The sequence below is a fragment of the Sapajus apella genome, unplaced genomic scaffold (genome assembly GCF_009761245.1).
Source record: "Sapajus apella isolate SASKATOON/1434 unplaced genomic scaffold, GSC_monkey_1.0 scaffold38, whole genome shotgun sequence".
Taxonomy (NCBI): domain Eukaryota; kingdom Metazoa; phylum Chordata; class Mammalia; order Primates; family Cebidae; genus Sapajus; species Sapajus apella.
Window position 1 is genome coordinate 2,456,352 of NW_022436978.1, and position 17,385 is coordinate 2,473,736.

A 17,385-nucleotide genomic window follows, 5' to 3' on the forward strand; every position below is an offset into this window, starting at 1 on the left:
CACCCCAGCCTCATGAATCAAAATTTCTGGCCCCTAGGCTGGTGTGAGCAGTCGAGTCCTCCACAGCAGTTCAAAACCTGTGGGGGAGTCTACTGCACCCAGCAAGCGCGCAGGGCCAAGCTGTTGGGTTGATGGAGGGAATGGGACTGCCAGGAAGGTCCCTCACTTCCTTCTGGTACCTGACAAATGTTATGTCCCCTCCTCTGAGAAACCCTCCCTAACCATCCCTGACCGCCCCTCCCCCGCCGGAACTGCTCACCCCTTTACTTTGCCTTAGCTGTCTTCCCCGTGTCTCCCAGTCTTATATGTGGGATAGGTTGAACCATATGACATTGTCCTTTCCTTTTCTTTCTTTCTTTCTTTTTTTTTTTTTTTTTTTTGAGACAGAGTCTCACTCTGTCAACTAGGCTGGAGTGCAGTGGCACGATCTCGGCTAACTGCAACCTCCGCCTTCCGGGTTCAAGCAATTCCCCTCCCTTAGCCTCCCCAGTCGCTGGGATTACAGGCGCCCGCCACCACGCCCAGCTAATTTTTGTATTTGTAGTAGAGACGGGGTTTCACAATGTTGGCCATGATGGTCTCGAACTCCTGACTTCGTGATCCACCCGCCTCGGCCTCCCAAAGTGCTGGGATTACAGGCGTGAGCCACCGCACCCAGTAGACATCGTCCTTTCTATAAATAAAAAATGGTTGAAAATGGGGCATTTCACGCAGTCCAATTTAAGTGTTTTCCTCTACCAGAATGTCAGCTTCAAGAGGGAGACGGGATGTGGTTCACAGCCGTGTCCCCAGACAATGCCTGGCACACAGTAGGCGCTTGATAAATGACAGGTGAGTGGCAGAGGGAAGGCGCCCACTGCGAGGAGCTCCGCAGCCAGGGGCAAGGCCCTGCCGAGCCGGAGGACCCCCGGGGACGCCGCCCCGTGCCCTGCAATCTCGGGCGCCTTCCCGGCCGCGGGGGCCGGGCGGGGTGGGGCTCGCCGTCATCCATTTACCAGCCTCGCCTCTCGAACGGGCGCGCCGTTAATGAGATTAGCAATTTAAAACCCGGCTAGCTGCGTCGGCGGCGGAGGCGCGCGGGGCCACCCCAAGGCCGAACCGGGACGGGACGGCGCGCCTGGTAACCGCGCACCGAGACCGCCGAGCCGGACGCCGGAGCCGAGCGCGCCGAGGCCGGGGCCATGGAGAAAGCGCGGCCGCTGTGGGCCAACCCGCTGCAGTTCGTGTTCGCCTGCATCTCGTACGCCGTGGGCCTGGGCAACGTGTGGCGCTTCCCCTACCTGTGCCAGATGTACGGCGGAGGTGAGTGCGCGCCGCGCCCGGGCTGCGGCCCCGGCCCCGCTCTGCGCGCGTCCCCGCGGGCGCTTTCCGTGCAGAGCGGCGTTGGGTCGGTGCGCACCGGGGTTGGACCCAAGTTACAGAACAACACACTGAGGCTGGGAGAGTGAGCGTGATCTGTCCGAAACCACAGACCCGGGAGCGTTCCCAGGACACCTGGTTCCGGGCCGGAGCTGTCTCCCAAGCCGCCCTCTTAAGTCCTCGGCAACCCCTCGCCCCATTCCGGGGTCGGCCGTGTCCCCACCCCGCACCCCCGTTGGCCCGGCTGCGGCTCTGAGAGCGCAGGGGACGCTGTCTCCTCCCTCGGGAGAACTGGCAGTGGTCTGACTTCTTAGTGGGTAAACCTTACGTTTAGGTGTCAAAAGTGAGTAGGAAATTGTCTTATTCAACTGAAACTCGTTACAGAACTTTCAGGTCCGAAACTTAAATCAGCGTGGATTGAAAGGTCAAGAGGATCTTGAGGCATTTCTTTAAATTTTTTATACGGAGATTGATTTGTGTTGGAAATGACAGAAAGCAGGAAAGGCAAATCATTCTATGTTTTGTTTTGTTTTTCTTAAATAAATATTTCCTCTGAGGCATCCTGCACGCTCCGGGGACAGACAGCCACGCGCTCTTACTGCACGCTCCTAGCGTTGCGGAAAGCTGGGAACACTTTCTACACTTGCCAAAGAACCTCGTGAAGCCCAAGTACCTTTCTGGAAGGCAATGTGGCAAGAGGAATTTAAGTCTCAGCATTTAAAACATTTTTTTTTCTCGGTTGTCTCATTTCTAGAGGTGTATGTATCTAAAGGAAATTGTCAGAGTTCTGACAGAGGCAGAAGGATGGTCACCATCATTTAATGAGAGCAAAACGTTGGCAACTTCCTAAGCCCTCAAACAAAGGGAAATGGTCTAATTATAGAGCATCCGTTCAGTGGGGTTCTTCGCACCCATTAAAGTGGCATTTGCAAACAAAAATGGTATTTTCTTATATCCTATATTAAGTGGAGGAGAAGTCAGATTCAAATCTATATAAAATGGATTTGACACTTTAAAACAATTGCTTAAAATATGCAGAGAAAAGAATGGGAAAAAGACATCAAATTGTTAGTATTTCTGGGTGATTTTTGTTTATTTGTCGTATGTGTGTGTGTGACTTTGTGTGTGTAAGTGTGTGTGTGTGTGTGTGTGTGTGTGTGTGTATTAGGACTTCTATAATCACCATGTTTTTTTCCACCACAAAAGATTATGAAAAATGTTAAACAAAAGTATTTACAAAAATTGACCCATTTAAGAAGACCAAGACCTAAACACTGCTCCCTCCTCCCCTTGCCCCTACTGGCTCAAAACCAAATCAACAAAAGGTTAATTCATAGAGTTTTTTAAATAGTGCATTCTTAATTTCCGGATTCCTGTTTTAAATTTGAAGTGCATAAATACACCGTAATTATGTGAAGGGCGTATGTCGCCATATGCTCTAAAAGCGTTGCCATGTGCTCTAACAGCTTTATAACTGACTCTTAGAAAGAATTACTTGTCAGAGTGAGATTTCCACATCATTCTGTGCCCAGTAGACCTACCCATGACACCTTTAGCCTGGGTACATGTTTCCCAGTCATCAGGCCAGGCGAGCCTCACTGTCACATGATTGCTTAATTCCTTGTTTATAACACCACCATCACCTGAATAGTCTACAGAGGGATGCAAGTGGGGCTGATAGTTCTAGAGTTGAATATGTATCAAGAGGTTGCTAGGGAAACCTCAAGACCCTCAGGATCCAAGAAAAAAGAAACAAGAAGAAATCCTGTGCCTGGTGCAGAGGATACTTGGGCTGGGTGGGTGGATAGATAGATGGGTGAAAGCCGGGCGGAGGATGGATTGGTGGCTGGGTGTATGCATGGATTAGTGGGTGCACAGACAAAAGGAGGGTGTGGGTCTTGTGGATGGCGCCCTCTCAGCCATGTGTCTGCAGAATAAAGACCAAACAGTCCACCTGCACAGTAGGCGCTTGACCACCTACCTTGGCCAGTCGTCCAGTATTTCCTGCCACACAGCTTCAAACCTCCCCCTGCCTTCCAAATACTTTCATGAGGACCTCCTCCTGTGCCCCATCCCTTTACACAAGATATTTTCTCCACCTGAGATGCTGCTGTTGCTGGGAAAACTCCCACCATTCCCTCAAGGCCAGGCCAAATGTGCCTTCTCTCTGTTGCACTCTCTGACTCTCCTGACTACCTCATAGGCCAAACAAGCACTTAGAAGACCTGCTCATTGTTCTCCAGTTTCTCTGTGTCGCCACGGCCCAACCTCTGTGATGTGATGGAGTCACGGGAGCCATCCAATAAATATTCATTGAGTGAGTGAACAAGGTCTTAAGAAAAGCCACAGAAGAAATGACGCCAGAGGATGCTAGAGGCTTTCCCAAGCCTTTCACTACACAGTAAAGTCACCTTTAAGAAGTGATTTGTGTTGCCCCAAGCCCAGGCAGTTTACAGACCCATCCCTTACCAGAAGGTAAAAATTAACCACATTATGAAAGGCTGCAGAACGCTGTATAACTTCCTTGTAAGCAGAGCCGCAAATATCCCCAGCAAACAAAGAACTTGTTTATAAACTGCAGAGCCAGGGTGTGCCAAAATACTTCCCAGAATAAGACGGATTAGGGGTCTGTGCCCCTCTCCGTGGGATTCTGCCTCTGACTAGAGAGGCTTGTTTTCTTCCTGCTACCCAGCCCAGGCCCGGCACGAGGAATGTTAATTCTGAAGATTACATTCCAGGTACTGATCATCTCTGCACAGCCCTGCGTGCTTGTGCTAGGAAAGTAAATAAAAGGCAGCTGAAAGAACTTCACAAAATCTCTTTTTGAAAAAGTCAGCATGTCTTGGGCAACCATGTCAAAATCTACGGCAGTGGTTGTTCAGGAAGAAATCAGGGATGCAAGTGTGTATACCAAGGTGTAAAAAGCAAATATACTAACAATGTATTTTATATAAACACATGCATGGAAGAAACATGGAGAACAGTTGTGTGGCTGGTGGAAATACAGATTTTTTTTCTCTTAAATTTTCTCACAGTGACACTCTCAGTCTGGAACGCTCCACGTCCCTGCAGAGGCTCTGCTCTCTGGGACAGGAAGCCAGCTGTCTCAGCGGCCTGTACTGCTTACCCCAAATTGCTTAGAGCATCGCGCGTCAAACTGTAGCCTACCTGAGAAGCTTCATAAATTGCAAGTTACTAGACACCACTCCCAGGGATTCTGATCCAGACGCCTGTGGGGAGGCCAGGATTGTCCATTTCTAGAAAGCTCCCTAGCAAGGCTAAGGCTTGGTCCATAAACCACATTTCAGGGAAGGGTCAGGGTTGCTTATGTGGCCCCAGGCCCGGCAGTGGGCTGCCAGTAAATGTTTAACATCTGGCTCTTGGTGGGAATAGCAGGACCCAATTCCAAGAATTTGCAGATCACCTTGATATAAATACTCCCACTATGGCCAGTTTCAGAGTGCCAGTGTATTTTCCCAGAGCGTGGGTTTAGGGAATTCCGTCATTTTCTGAAGGAATTCAATTTGGTCTTCACAACATGCCCACAGCAGATCATCCCCATTTACAGAGAGGAAACAAGTCGGAGAGAATAAGACTCCTGGAGAAGTAGCTGAGGCTTGAGCCACTTCTGTGGCAAGAAGTGGAGCTGATTAACTCTTGTAAGCCGGACTGGAGCCAGGTGCTGTCGTGGCCACAGCTCTTTAGGCCAGCACCCAGCCTGGGACTGAGTCACACCAGGTCAGTCCATGGATGGATCAGGAAACAGTGCTGCAGCTGTTTACCTGTAAAGTGGGTGGGGGCCCCCTATAGTTGGAAAATACCATGATCAGGAGCCCCTGCGGCTCACCCAAGGTTTCCAGACTCAATCCTGGTCACATCTGCTCTGTTGGGCTGCTAGCATGTGCCAGGCATAATGTGAAGCATTTTCTGAAGGAACTGAATTTGGTCTTCACAACATGCCCTGTTGGTCCCGTCACCCTCATTTACACATAGGAAACAAGTCAGAGAGAACAAGACTCCTGGACAAGTAGCTGGGGCTCTCACCCGAGCACCCTACACTCACCTGCTACAGGCAGGACAGCAGTGGCTGCCTCAGGTGTCCAGGCCTTTCTAGGACCCCCAAATAAGACTTTCCATGGCTCAGGTACTTCTTCCTGTGGTTCTCCTGGGACACTCACCCAGGACTTCACCTTGACACTGGTGAAGGGCCTGGCCAAGAACATGTGCAACTGTGATGTCCACTGCGAGGATCTCTTATCCCTTCTGGTCCAACCTCCTCTCCTCCTCTGCCTTGCCCTGAATATACCCCAAAATGTTTGGCATCTCTCCCCATCTTCCAAGTGTGCTCTTCAACCTTCCAGGAAATCTCATCCCTAAATTAAAGCTGACTTCTTCCACAAAGCCCTTCTTTGGTCCCTGGGCTAAATCCATGTGATAGGAATTGGGTCCCCACCCAAATCTTATGTTAAATCGTAATCCTCAATGTTGGAGGTGGGGCCTGGTGAGAGGTGATTGGATCGTGAGGTGAATTTCCCCTTGGGTGCTATTCTCCCGATGCTAAATGAGTTATCACTGAGATCTGGTTGTTTAAAGTATGTAGCAGCTTCCTACTCTCTCTTCTTCCTGCTCCAGCCACGTAAGACGTGCCTGCTTCCCCTTTGCCTTCTTCCATAATTGTAAGTTTCCTGAGACCTCCCCAGCCATGCTTCCTGTACAGCCTGCAGAACTGTGAGCCAACTAAACTTCTTTCCTTTATAAAAAATGCCCAGTTTGAGATGTTTCTTTATAGCAGTGTGAGAACAGACCGATACACCATCCCTCCTGTGTCTGATGCATCGTGGGGTCTAACATGTCTCACTCCCACTTGGTAGGAAGGAGAAGTGACTAGTCAAAAACGTAGAGTCTGCCTACTGGTAGAGAAGCCTCTATTTGTCTGCATGTTGGAATAAGCCCAGTACTTTAAAAAATACTGATGCCTCTGTCCCACCGCCAGAAATCCTGATTGGATTGATCTCAAGTGTGGCCTGAACAGGAGTTTTATGCTCCCCAGGGAGCTCTAGCGTGCAACCCAGGTTAAGAATCATTATCTTATAAACAATACATGATGGAAACCTTCTAGGCACTTAATTTAAGTCATTCAATAAATACTCACTGAGTATCTTCTGCGAGCCAGGGACTATGCTGACGGGAGAGGTTACGAAGATGATGATTTTGGGCTGCCGGGGTTGGGGGTGGACCACGCAGGGGGAGCTTTAACAAAGCACTGTTCAGAGGCTTCTCTGAAATAACTCAAGAAGGAATAACTGCTCTAGAGGATCTAGAAAGCCTTCTGGTAATGCAATGGCAACATGTAATTACAGCTGTGAAAGAGGAGTCAAAGCTCATCATGTAGAATTCGGGGTAAAAACATTCCAGGCGAAGAAACTGTATGTGGAAGGCACAGAAGAGCACACATTTGAGGGAAATGGCCAGAAACCCCATGTGGCCATGAGATAGGAGGCTGGGACTAGGGCAGTGGCAGGAGAGGAAGCTGGAGATGAGAAAGGAGTCAGCATGTCCCTAAGGGCCCCAAATAACAGGCTAAGAAGATGAGCTTATCTCTGACAGCAAAGCCAGATTTTAAGCAGGGAAGTGGCACAGTCAGAGCTATGGTTTACAGAGAATGCCAGCATGGAGGCCAGGGACCACTGGGTGGCTTGTGAAGTGGTGATGCTGCCAGAGGGGATGGGCGAGGAAAGCAGAGAACAGATGGGAGAGGAATTCTAGAAGTTTTAAAGCCGTAAGGGTCAAGAAGAGTAACGATGACTTTAATTTTTCCCACCTGTGCCTTTGTTCTTTGTTTCCAAAAAGTTGAATGGGTTTGACTCCAAATGGGAAACTTGTGGGGAAAGCCAAGACGGAGGTGAGTGAATGAGGAGAAGGAAGGCGCTGGGGTGGAGAGTGTCACAGAGTAGAGCAGTGGTTCCCAAAGTGGAACCCCCAGGCCAGCAGCTTCAGCACCCACTAGGGGCTTGTGCTTGGTGCTCCTTACATGAAATGTGTGTATATATACACACATACACAAGCAGACATGTCCCAGAAAACAAAAAAAAGGTTTAAAAAAATCCCTGCTGTGGTTGTTTTTGGCAAACAAAGGTATGTAAGTGGAGGGAGAGAAAGAGTTTGGATGCCCGAGTAAGCTTTGCTCATGAAAGGCGCCAACTCTGGCTGGCCTCTCTGTGGCCCTCAAAGGACACGGAGAATGATGTGAGGACTTGCAGGGATAGATTTCATACAGAAAGGAATGTCTTTTCTAGTGAGATTCTTAGGGTTAGCAAATAGACAACCTACTGTCTATGATAATTAGAAAAATAAGCAACAACATGCTCTAGAACAACATATGGTGTGAGTTTGGGAGTTATAAATGTAATGAGTGTTCACGGTAGAAATTGTGTAAAAGGGCCAGGTGCAGTGGCTGATGCCTATAATCCCAGCACTTTGGGAGGCCAAGCGGGGAGGCTCGCTCGAACTCAGGAAGTCAAGATCAGCCTGGGCAATGTAGTGAGACCTCACCTCTACTAAAATTATAAAAGAAAAAATTCTGTAAAAGGCAGAAATATACAAATAACACAAAATCACCTGAAATTTCACCACCCAGAGGTAATGACTGTTAACATTTTTGATGTAAAAAATTAGAACCATATTTTTACATGTGACTTGGTGTCTTGCTTTTTAAAAATTAACATATTTTAATCCTTTCCAAAATCATGTAATATTTTTTGAAAATATAATCTTAAATAGCTCCGTAATATTCCATTTACAGAGGTAACTTACTTAACCATTCTCTAGTTGTGGAACTTTAAGTTACATAAAGTTTTATGCTATTATAACCCAGTGGTCATCATGTTTTAGTGGAGGAGTTTGATCCATTTATATTTATTATCAGGTTATGTTTGCTGTTCTCTTTTGTCACATTTTGTACTGCCTTACTTTTCCTTTTTGTTATTGTTATTATTGTTGGATTTTGTTTTGATGTTTTACAATATGAAGTATATATCCTTTACTTCTTTTTCTTCAAGTAATTTAGAAGCTACAATTCCTATTTTCTATTAATAGTTAATTTAAATTTGGGGGGAAAAGTATACTTATTTTCTCTAGTTAGCAGTGTCAAGAATGAAATGTCATCTGTTGATATCATCCTTTGAAAGCAAAAAATCTTAGCATACTCTTACTTCTTGCTCCTTTCCTCCACTTAACAACTTTTGTTGATATAGTCTGGGATATCAATCACATGATGATGATTATTTTTCTATTTATATTTTGTTTCTTCTCATACAGAAATTACATTTTTTACTTGTATAATTTTATGATGATATTAACAGTATTATTTTCAGACTTGATTCTGTTTTGTTTTTTACCACAAGTTGGTCCTTTTATAACACAACTCCATACTGGAGTTCCTTATTTTGATCCAACACTGGTTGGCTGCAGCTCATGGGCACTTAAGTTTTTCAAGAATAGTAAATGGGTGGTTCACTTTCTGAGCATGTCTGAGAACATCCCTCCTTTGTAGCCACATGAATTAGCTACAATGTTTCTTACTCAAAAATCTATGGATGCTTTTCTGTTGTCTTCAGATTTTCATTTCTATGAAAGAGAACTCCGCAGCCAATTTTATTTTTTGTTAGTTATTAGGTATCATGGATACCTAGAATATTATATAAATTTATATGCTATTGTATGAGTCTTATAATTGCTGAAAAATCAAGGACATATGCCTGGGTATTAAATATGCTTTCATCAAGTTAACCTAGGACTAGTGAGCTCTTTCAATGAACACAACCAGGAAAATGTCTTGTAGAATTTGTGCTTGTACTTTTCCACGAGTTGTGTGTCTGCATTGTTCTTTCTGCAGACACAACTGCTGGAACTGAGTAATGCTTGTTAGAGACAGAGTAGTGCTTCGGTTTGCTGTCCATCTCTCTTCTTATAGTCTCCATCTCTTTATCCTTTTCTTCTGAGCTGCGGGATAACTTTTTCTTTTTCTTTTCTTTGATTTCTTTCTTTTCCTTTTGCTTTTTTGAAACAGGGTCTCACCACGAACCAGTATGGATTTCCCCTGGTAAGAAATCATATATGGCAGGGCCAGGTGCAGTGGTTCACCCTGTAATTTCAGCTTGGGCAACATAGTGAGACCCCATCTCTGCAAAAAATTGAAAATTAGTCAGGCGTGGCGATGCACGCCTGTGGTTCCAGCTACTCATGGGGGCTGAGGCAGGAAGATTGCTTGAGCCTGGGAGGTCAAGGCTGCAGTGAGCCGTGATCACATCACTGCACTCCAGCCTGAGCAACATAGCAAGACCCTATCTCAAAGTTATTTCCACAGTTCAAAAGAACAGGATAACAAAATGGAGATTACGAGAAGAGAAGACACATGGACAGCAAGCCAAAGCATTACTCTATCCACCACAGTAGAGTCATTTACCATCAGCCAGTTATTCAGCAAACATTTACTGAGCATCTACTCTGTGCCTGGTCCTTCGTTAGGAGCTAGAGATGAACTCTGAGCCATGCAGATTCCATCTCTACCCTCAAGGAGCTGACTGTTTTGAAGTTAGGGGTGTGGACAGAGCAGTGGACACTCAGTGTAGTGGCAGGTGCCTCAACAGCCATGGCTGCAAGCCCAGAGAGTGGGTCTTAGTTTGGGATGATCTGGCGGCTCCTGGAGGAAGTGATGCATCTGGAAGATCCAGTGAGACCCTAAGGATTCTTTCCTGCATTGAACAAATATTCACTGGACTCCAGCTCTCTGCCTAGTGCTGTTCCGAGCAGAGCAGGGAACAGGAAGAGAGCTTCCTTGCTGGTAGAGAGACAGACATCAAGTAAACAAAGAAAATTATACCATTATCCATGTAGGGAACTGTTAGGTAAGTCAAGCAGGGTAGGGAGTTCAAGGGGGCATGAAGGCTGTTTTAGCGAAGGCAGACAGAGAAGGCGGCTCTGGGGAACCAAGGTGCTGAGGCCAGACCAGCAAGAAGCGCAGTGCGACTGCAGTGGATGGAGAGAAGCCAGCAGCGGGGAGGGGAAGGCGGGAGCCCTGTTCCCCAAGCCTCAGAGGTCAAGGGAGGGAGTGTGGGTTTGAGTCCAGGTGGAAGTAGGAGTCAAGGAAAGTTTGACCGGTTGGGAAGTTAGGGACGGAGGAGGCAGGAGTGTCACAATCTGAGAAAAAACTGCAGGGAGGCGTCTGTAGGCTGGAATCAAGAAGACCTGCCTCGAGGGCAGTGCAGTGGAGGTGTGATGGTGGGGGCCGGGGAGGCGGTGATTCACCAGGCTGAGCGGAGTCTGCACCTCCCTAGTAATCCTGTGACTGTAAGCGTCTCACTCATCTGGGGTCATGTAGACTCACAGTGGCAGAGACATTACTGCAGGGCTCAGTGTGTGCCTCAGTTACCTATTTATTCATGACAAACCACTCAAATACTCCAGGACTTAGAAGGAATGGTGGATATAGAAAATCCTCATCTGGCAACCATTGTAGCAATGATTGTTTTGGGCAAGAATCTTCACTGGATGCCAGAACTCTTGGGCGAAAGTATGAGAAGCAGGATAGTTACTGAAGCTCAGAATATCTCCAAGAAGATAATCATTTCAAAGCGGAGAGTGGTAACCCCCAGCAGGGAAATCCAGCAGACACCACCTCCACCAAGCAAGCAAGGCCTACATCACCGTGGATGGAGCACATCGACATCTTGTGCCTCTGGACAAGGATGCAGGATCACTTTAATGTTTCTGCCAAAACCCAACATGAGGCACATTTCCACAGAGTAATGGCCGGTGCTCCTCTAAAGCATTGTGAAAGGTCATGAAAGACAAAGAAAGGCAGAAAAAAAATGTCTAAGGAGCTGTCCCAGATTCAAGGAGACTAAAGAAACCTGACAGCTAGAGGCCTTGTGTGCTTGTGAGCTGCAGACTGCATGCCTCAAGGACATCGGTGGGACAGTCAGGAAAATTCCAAAAGGGCTTTGATAAAATAATCGTTCGAGGTTGGTGTTAATTCCCTGATTTTACTCTTTGCACTGGGGTTACATAAGAGAACTTTCTTGTTTTTGGAAATACACACTGAAAATATTGAGAGGTAAAAAGAAAAAAAGTTACTGCCTTAAAGCAACAATAATCAATCATTTCTCACAGTTCTGCGGGCGCCTGAGCTGTTCCTGTGCTGTTTGTGTCTGGCCTTGCTCACGCAGCCAGAAGGTCCCTCACACACCTGGCAGTGGGCGCGGAGCTGGCTGGGCTCCCTCGGTTCTCCTCCACATGGCCTCTCATCCTGGTCCGGCATCTGTGGGTGGCTGTCTCAGGCACATTCCAAGAGGAGGAAGGCGAAGCTGCAAGGCGTTCTGATGCCCGGGCTCTGGAGCCCACATGGACACCACATTCTATTGGACAAAGCAGGCCCCAAGGCCAGCCTCACAGGGTGGGGAATAGACTCCACCTCTTCATGGGAGAAGTGCTGAAGAATGTGTGGCCATATTTAATCTCCACACATGCCTTTAAGGCATGTAGTTGCATTACTACTGTTTTAGGGTTCCCTAGAGGGACAGAACTAATAGGAGATAGATAGATAGATAGATAGATAGATAGATAGACAGATGATAGATGAGGAGTTCATTAAGTATTAACTTACATGATCACGGGTTCCCACAATAGGCTGTCTGCACACTTGAGGAGCAAGGAGAGCAAGGTCTGAGTCTCAAAACTGAAGAACTTGGAGTCTAATGTTTGAGGGCAGGAAGCATCCAGCATGGGAAAAAGATTGAGGCTGGTTGGCTAGGCCAGGCTCACCTTTTCACTTTTTTCTGCCTGCTTTATATTCACTGGCAGCTGATTAGATTGTGCCTATGCAGATTAAGGGTGGGTCTGCCTTCCCCAGCGCACTGACTCAAATGTTAATCTCCTTTGGCAACACCCTCACAGACACACCCAGGATCAATACTTCGCATCCCTCAATCCAATCAAGTTGACACTCAATATAACCATCACAACCACCACCAAACTCATGCCCCTTGTAGTCAGCTCCTTCCTACTCCCCTTTTCGTGGCCACCACTGACCTGTTTTCTGTCCCTATAATTTCCTTTTCCAGAACGTTATGTAAATGGAATCATCCTACCATGGTTTGAATATGTCCTCCAAAGCTCATGTGTTGAAAACTTAATCTCCAGAGGTAACAAGGTTGAGAGGAGGGACCATTAAGAGGTGATTGGGTCATGAGGAGTCTGGCCTCGTGAATGGATTAATAGCATTATCTTGGGAGTGGTTTCATTATTGAGAGAGTGGGTTTGTTATAAAAGGCAGTTCGGCCCCCTCTTGCTCCCTGTTGCCCTCCCACCTTCTGCCATGGGATGATGCAGTAAGAAGGCCCTGTCCAGATACTAGCACCATGCTCTTGGACTTCCCAGCCTCTAGAACCATGAGCCAATAAATTTCTGTTCTTTACAAATTATCCACTCTCTAGTATTCTGTTATAGCAGCATAGACTAAGACAGATATTCTTTGGTAAAATGCCTATTCACATTTTTTTTCACATTTTTTGAAAGGCTTCTTTTTCTTATTGGGTTTTGAGAATCCTTTATGTATTCTTGATACAAAGTTTTTCTCAAGATGTGTGTTTTTTGCATAGTTTCTCCCAGTCTATAGTTTGTGTTTTTATTCTCTTAACAGTGTCTTTCACAAAGAAGTAATGAAATCCAACTTATCAATATTTTCTTCCACAAATAGTGCTTTTAATGTTGTATTTAAGAAATCTTTGCCTAACTCAAGGTCATAAAGATTTTCTCCTGTTTTCTTGCATAAGTTTTATAGCTTTTAGCTGTACATATAGGTCTATGATTCGTTCTGAGATTTGTTTGGAATAAATGCGAGATATGGGTTGAGTTTCATTTTTCTGCATATGGATGTTTAACTGTTCTAGCATCATTTTTTGAAAAATTTATTGCAGAGCAAACTTGCCTGGATTATGTGTTTCTTGGAATGTGTGGGTCAGGAGAGATAGAAATGATTGATGCCTAGGGCCAGGCAGCCCTCATGTTCCCATCTTGGCATCAGGTTTTGGATTTCCACTCTGCCCATGGGCACTGGGCAGTCAGGCCCTGTCAGAGAGACAGTTGTCCCCGGACCTTACCAGGACTTCACTAGTTACTATGTAACACCCTGGGTGAAAACAGGATTATCTTATAACCACTGAAGATTTGAATGTAGCTCCAAAGTCATTATCAGATATTTCATAAGTGAGAGCAACTGATGACTTCTTGGACTCCTTCGATATTGAGAGGAAACTCACAAGGTGCTGAGACAAGGTTCTGAAGGGAAGGAAGGCCGCCTGACCTAGAGGAGTTATGGCAGAGTCTGGACATGAGAGGGCAGGATTTGTTCTAGTCCCCCACTTGAGCAGGACGAAGCTAGGAACTCGGCCCACCTGGTGGTGTGGGCACTCATTCTTTCATGCAGGCGGCTTGTGCCTTTCTTTCTGTGGCGTGGCCATGGGGGCTCTGCCTGGTCTTTGCCTCAGCCATTCCACTTCTGGGATCTGTATCCCAAGGAAATACACAGACAAGTGGATCAGGCTTTGTTTCACAGCTTTTGTAGGATGGCCGAAAACGGGAAACAGCCTGAGTGTCTAACAATTGATTAGACACTCAATTGGTGTCTAATCAATATTTCAATATTCTGGGCTCATTTTCAGAGTGGAATGTCATGCAGCTCTTTAAGGGGTGATGCAAAGGTCTGTGATTGGGCGACTGCTTGAGGAGTGATGTTGGGTGAGAAGAGTGGGTTACAGGACAGCATGTGCATACAATGGAGACACTTTTAGTAAATATTAGATGTTCATGTAAGTATAGTTATTTTGTTGTTTACCTTAACAACTGAGGATCCAGTTTGCTCTGTAACCAGCTCTTAATCTTTGCAGTTGTAGTGTCTGGGTTTTATTTGATCAGAAGTCCTGCCTTCTTTTCCCGCTGGACATTTTGTTAGGTTCACCCTGGCAAAATTCATACTTCCTGGCTCCCCACCATCACCAACAGCAGGGAACCTCAACGGCAGGTTGCTGCTCTCCCATTCCACACCAGCTAGTGCCTGGCCAAGAGTAAGTGCTTTAAGTGTCTGTTTCATACACTGCCTCATGTGGAGCACCATCGGGTCTGTGCACAAAGCCCAAAGGAAGTGCATAGAGGTGGACAGCTGGATGCATGGATCCAGGCATGGTGTTCAAATATTTAATGGTGCAATTGTGTTGGCCCTGATCAGTCATTAGTTGCTGAAATAGAAGATGAAAAGTGGGGTTTGGGAGAAGGAATGGGACAGTGGAGGCATTGAGAAAGGCACTCAAGCAACTTGGGACAGTGGCAGTTTGCCTCTCGGGGAGGATGAATTTAAAGAGTTTAACAACTCACATGACTATATGTCATCCATGGATGGACGGACGGACAGACAGATGGATGAGCAGGAAGATAAAAGGATGAAAGGATGGATGGAAGGATGGAAGAATGCATGGAAGGATGGATGGACGGTAGGAAGGATAGATGAAAGGATGGAAATGTGGATGGATGAATGGAAGGAATGGAAATGTAGATGGACGGAAGGATGGATGGATGTAGAATGGATAGATGGAAGGATGTAAGATACACGGAAGAATGGCTGGATAAATGGATGGTTGGATGGAAGGATGCATGGATGGAAGGATGGAAAGTAAATGAATGAATGGCAGACAAATAGATGAGAGGAATGGCAGCACGAGGGATGGATGCAAATGTGGAATGAAAGACAGAAGGATGAAAGATGAGTAGAAAGAGGAGGATGGATGATGGAAACGTAGGAGGATGCATGGGCAAGTGGAAAAGACAGGAGGATGGGAGGATGTTTGCACAGAGATTGAGTGGCGGTAGAGAAAAGCCCTCTGGTGGTGGCCTGGCTCTCAGCTCTGGACGCCCGCAGGTAGTTTCCTGGTCCCCTACATCATCATGCTTATCGTGGAAGGAATGCCGCTCTTGTACCTGGAACTGGCTGTGGGGCAGCGCATGCGGCAGGGCAGCATCGGCGCCTTTAGGACCATCAGCCCGTACCTCAGTGGTGTCGGTATGTGGGGCCCCTCCAGTTCTCTCTCACCAGAGACCTGGACAGCATGGGGGTGGGGGTGGGAACTCATCAGCAAAGCAGCTGCATCAAGGGGCAAGCACAAGGCCTAAGAGACAGCCCTTGCCCAGGGTGAACAAATGGCCTGGTGGGATGCCATAGAATGTGGGCTGAGAGGAACTGGGTTTCCTACCCACAGGGCGGTGAGACAGGGAGGATGCGTGCCCCCTGGGGAACAGATGCCACCCTGCCTCTCTTCGCTGGACCTCAGCTTGGTCACCTGTAAAAGGGAAAGAGCTGTAACTCCAAGTTCTAGCTAATAACCATTCTGGAAACTCACCCAACTGCTCCCTGCTAAATAACAGCTCTCTCTTTTAGTAAGCACCTACTACGTGCTCAAAACCAGCCTATAGGATATATGTGCATGAGCTCATTTAATCTTCTTTACACCACTGAGGGGTTGTGGAGTGCCATTAATGTCTCCGGGGTGTGGAGGCTGAGGCCCGCATGGATAGCACGAGGGGACTGCTTCATCTCATGCTTCCTGAGTGACCTTGAGCTGGGGTCCCAGGCACTTCCAGGACATCCTCAACCTGCCCTGCACATCGCTTATGACCCAGGGCTGCCTCTGCACGCAGGAGGAACCCTAACTAAGTGTGGCCATAGCTGTAATGCTCACCCCTCCTGCCCCAGAAAGGAAGGCAGGTTTCAGGAGCAGGGAGGGTGGAAGCTTGCACGTGGCCTGGTCGCAGATGCAGAAGAAATGTGTCCAGTGTTCTCACAAATCATCTCCAAACCCCAGCTGCCTCCTTGTTTTGAGTGGCTATTAATTTTTAACATGGAAGTGTGTGGTTTTACAATCTGCCTGAGTAATCAATCACAGAGGACTTCTCAGAGGCACCTGCTGCATCATAGGAAAGATACCAGGTGTTTGTGCCAGCCAGGGGATGCTGGTGAATATTTAACAGCCAGCTCTTGGAGTGGAGTAGGAGTGGGGAGGAAGCCCTGGTTTGTAGCGTTTGCTGATGCCTGTGGGGAAAATGCGTGCACTGTGGCCAGTTTCTACTACTAAATGTCCCAGCACGTGAGGTTGGGGAGGGGAGGGGACGCTGCTTCTCAAGGGCTGATGTGGGCTAGCCCCAGATCCCTGCTGGCTCCCACCCCTCTCTCTGCTCTCAGGCCCCACCCTGGGTTTTGTGCAGGCCCAACAGAATTATGGGCAGCCCCCTCCCCACCCCTCCACACCCCGCTTCCGGCCACCAGGTGACTCAACCACAGGTGAGCCAAGGAGGGAGCATAACTGTGCATCTGGCACAAGGTGGCACTTGACAGGAACAGCGCTTCTCACAGCATGAGGCTGTGGACCCAGTTCTGCCACTTACCAGCTGGGTAGTCTTGGGCAGGCTCCAGGCCTCAGCGTTCTCCTCTGTGAAATGAAGATAATACTGTTGTAAGGTCCAAAGGCACGTAAAGTACTTACTTAACACAGTACCTGGCAGTTAGATCTCAAAAACACGCCATCAGCCTCCTGTCCTAGAAGATGAGGAGGGAGGTTGAAGAGAAAGAACTCACCTGTACGAAGTGGTCACAGGTGCCTGGTCTCGTTTAATACAACCACACAAACCTGGTGAGGGAGGCCTCGCTGCTCCTGGGGCAATCGCGTCGCTGCAGGTGCGTCCTGGGAGCACATGCTGGGCCCGGCTACGTCCTCAGTGCGGCCCTCTGCTTCCTCTCAGGGGTCGCCAGCGTGATGGTCTCCTTCTTCCTCTCCATGTACTACAATGTCATCAACGCGTGGGCCTTCTGGTACCTCTTCCACTCCTTCCAGGTGAGCTGCGGCCCGTGTCGGAACAGGTGGGGGGGTGAGAAAGGTAGAGGAAGGCAGGGCCACCCACTTGGGGGAGGAGATGTGGGGCAAG

General features: G+C 47.6%; 1 protein-coding gene across 1 annotated transcript in view; it reads left to right on the top strand.

Annotated features, from left to right (window-relative positions):
• Positions 1–1,050: 1,050 nt before the first annotated feature.
• SLC6A20 (solute carrier family 6 member 20) overlaps positions 1,051–17,385 on the top strand; it is a 36,387-nt gene continuing 20,052 nt past the window's right edge. Inside the window, exons 1-3 of the mRNA XM_032298034.1 lie at positions 1,051–1,302; positions 15,329–15,469; positions 17,203–17,294. Of these exons, the coding sequence (XP_032153925.1) occupies positions 1,182–1,302; positions 15,329–15,469; positions 17,203–17,294 (354 nt within the window). The 5' untranslated portion in view covers positions 1,051–1,181. The remainder of the gene's footprint in view (positions 1,303–15,328; positions 15,470–17,202; positions 17,295–17,385) is intronic.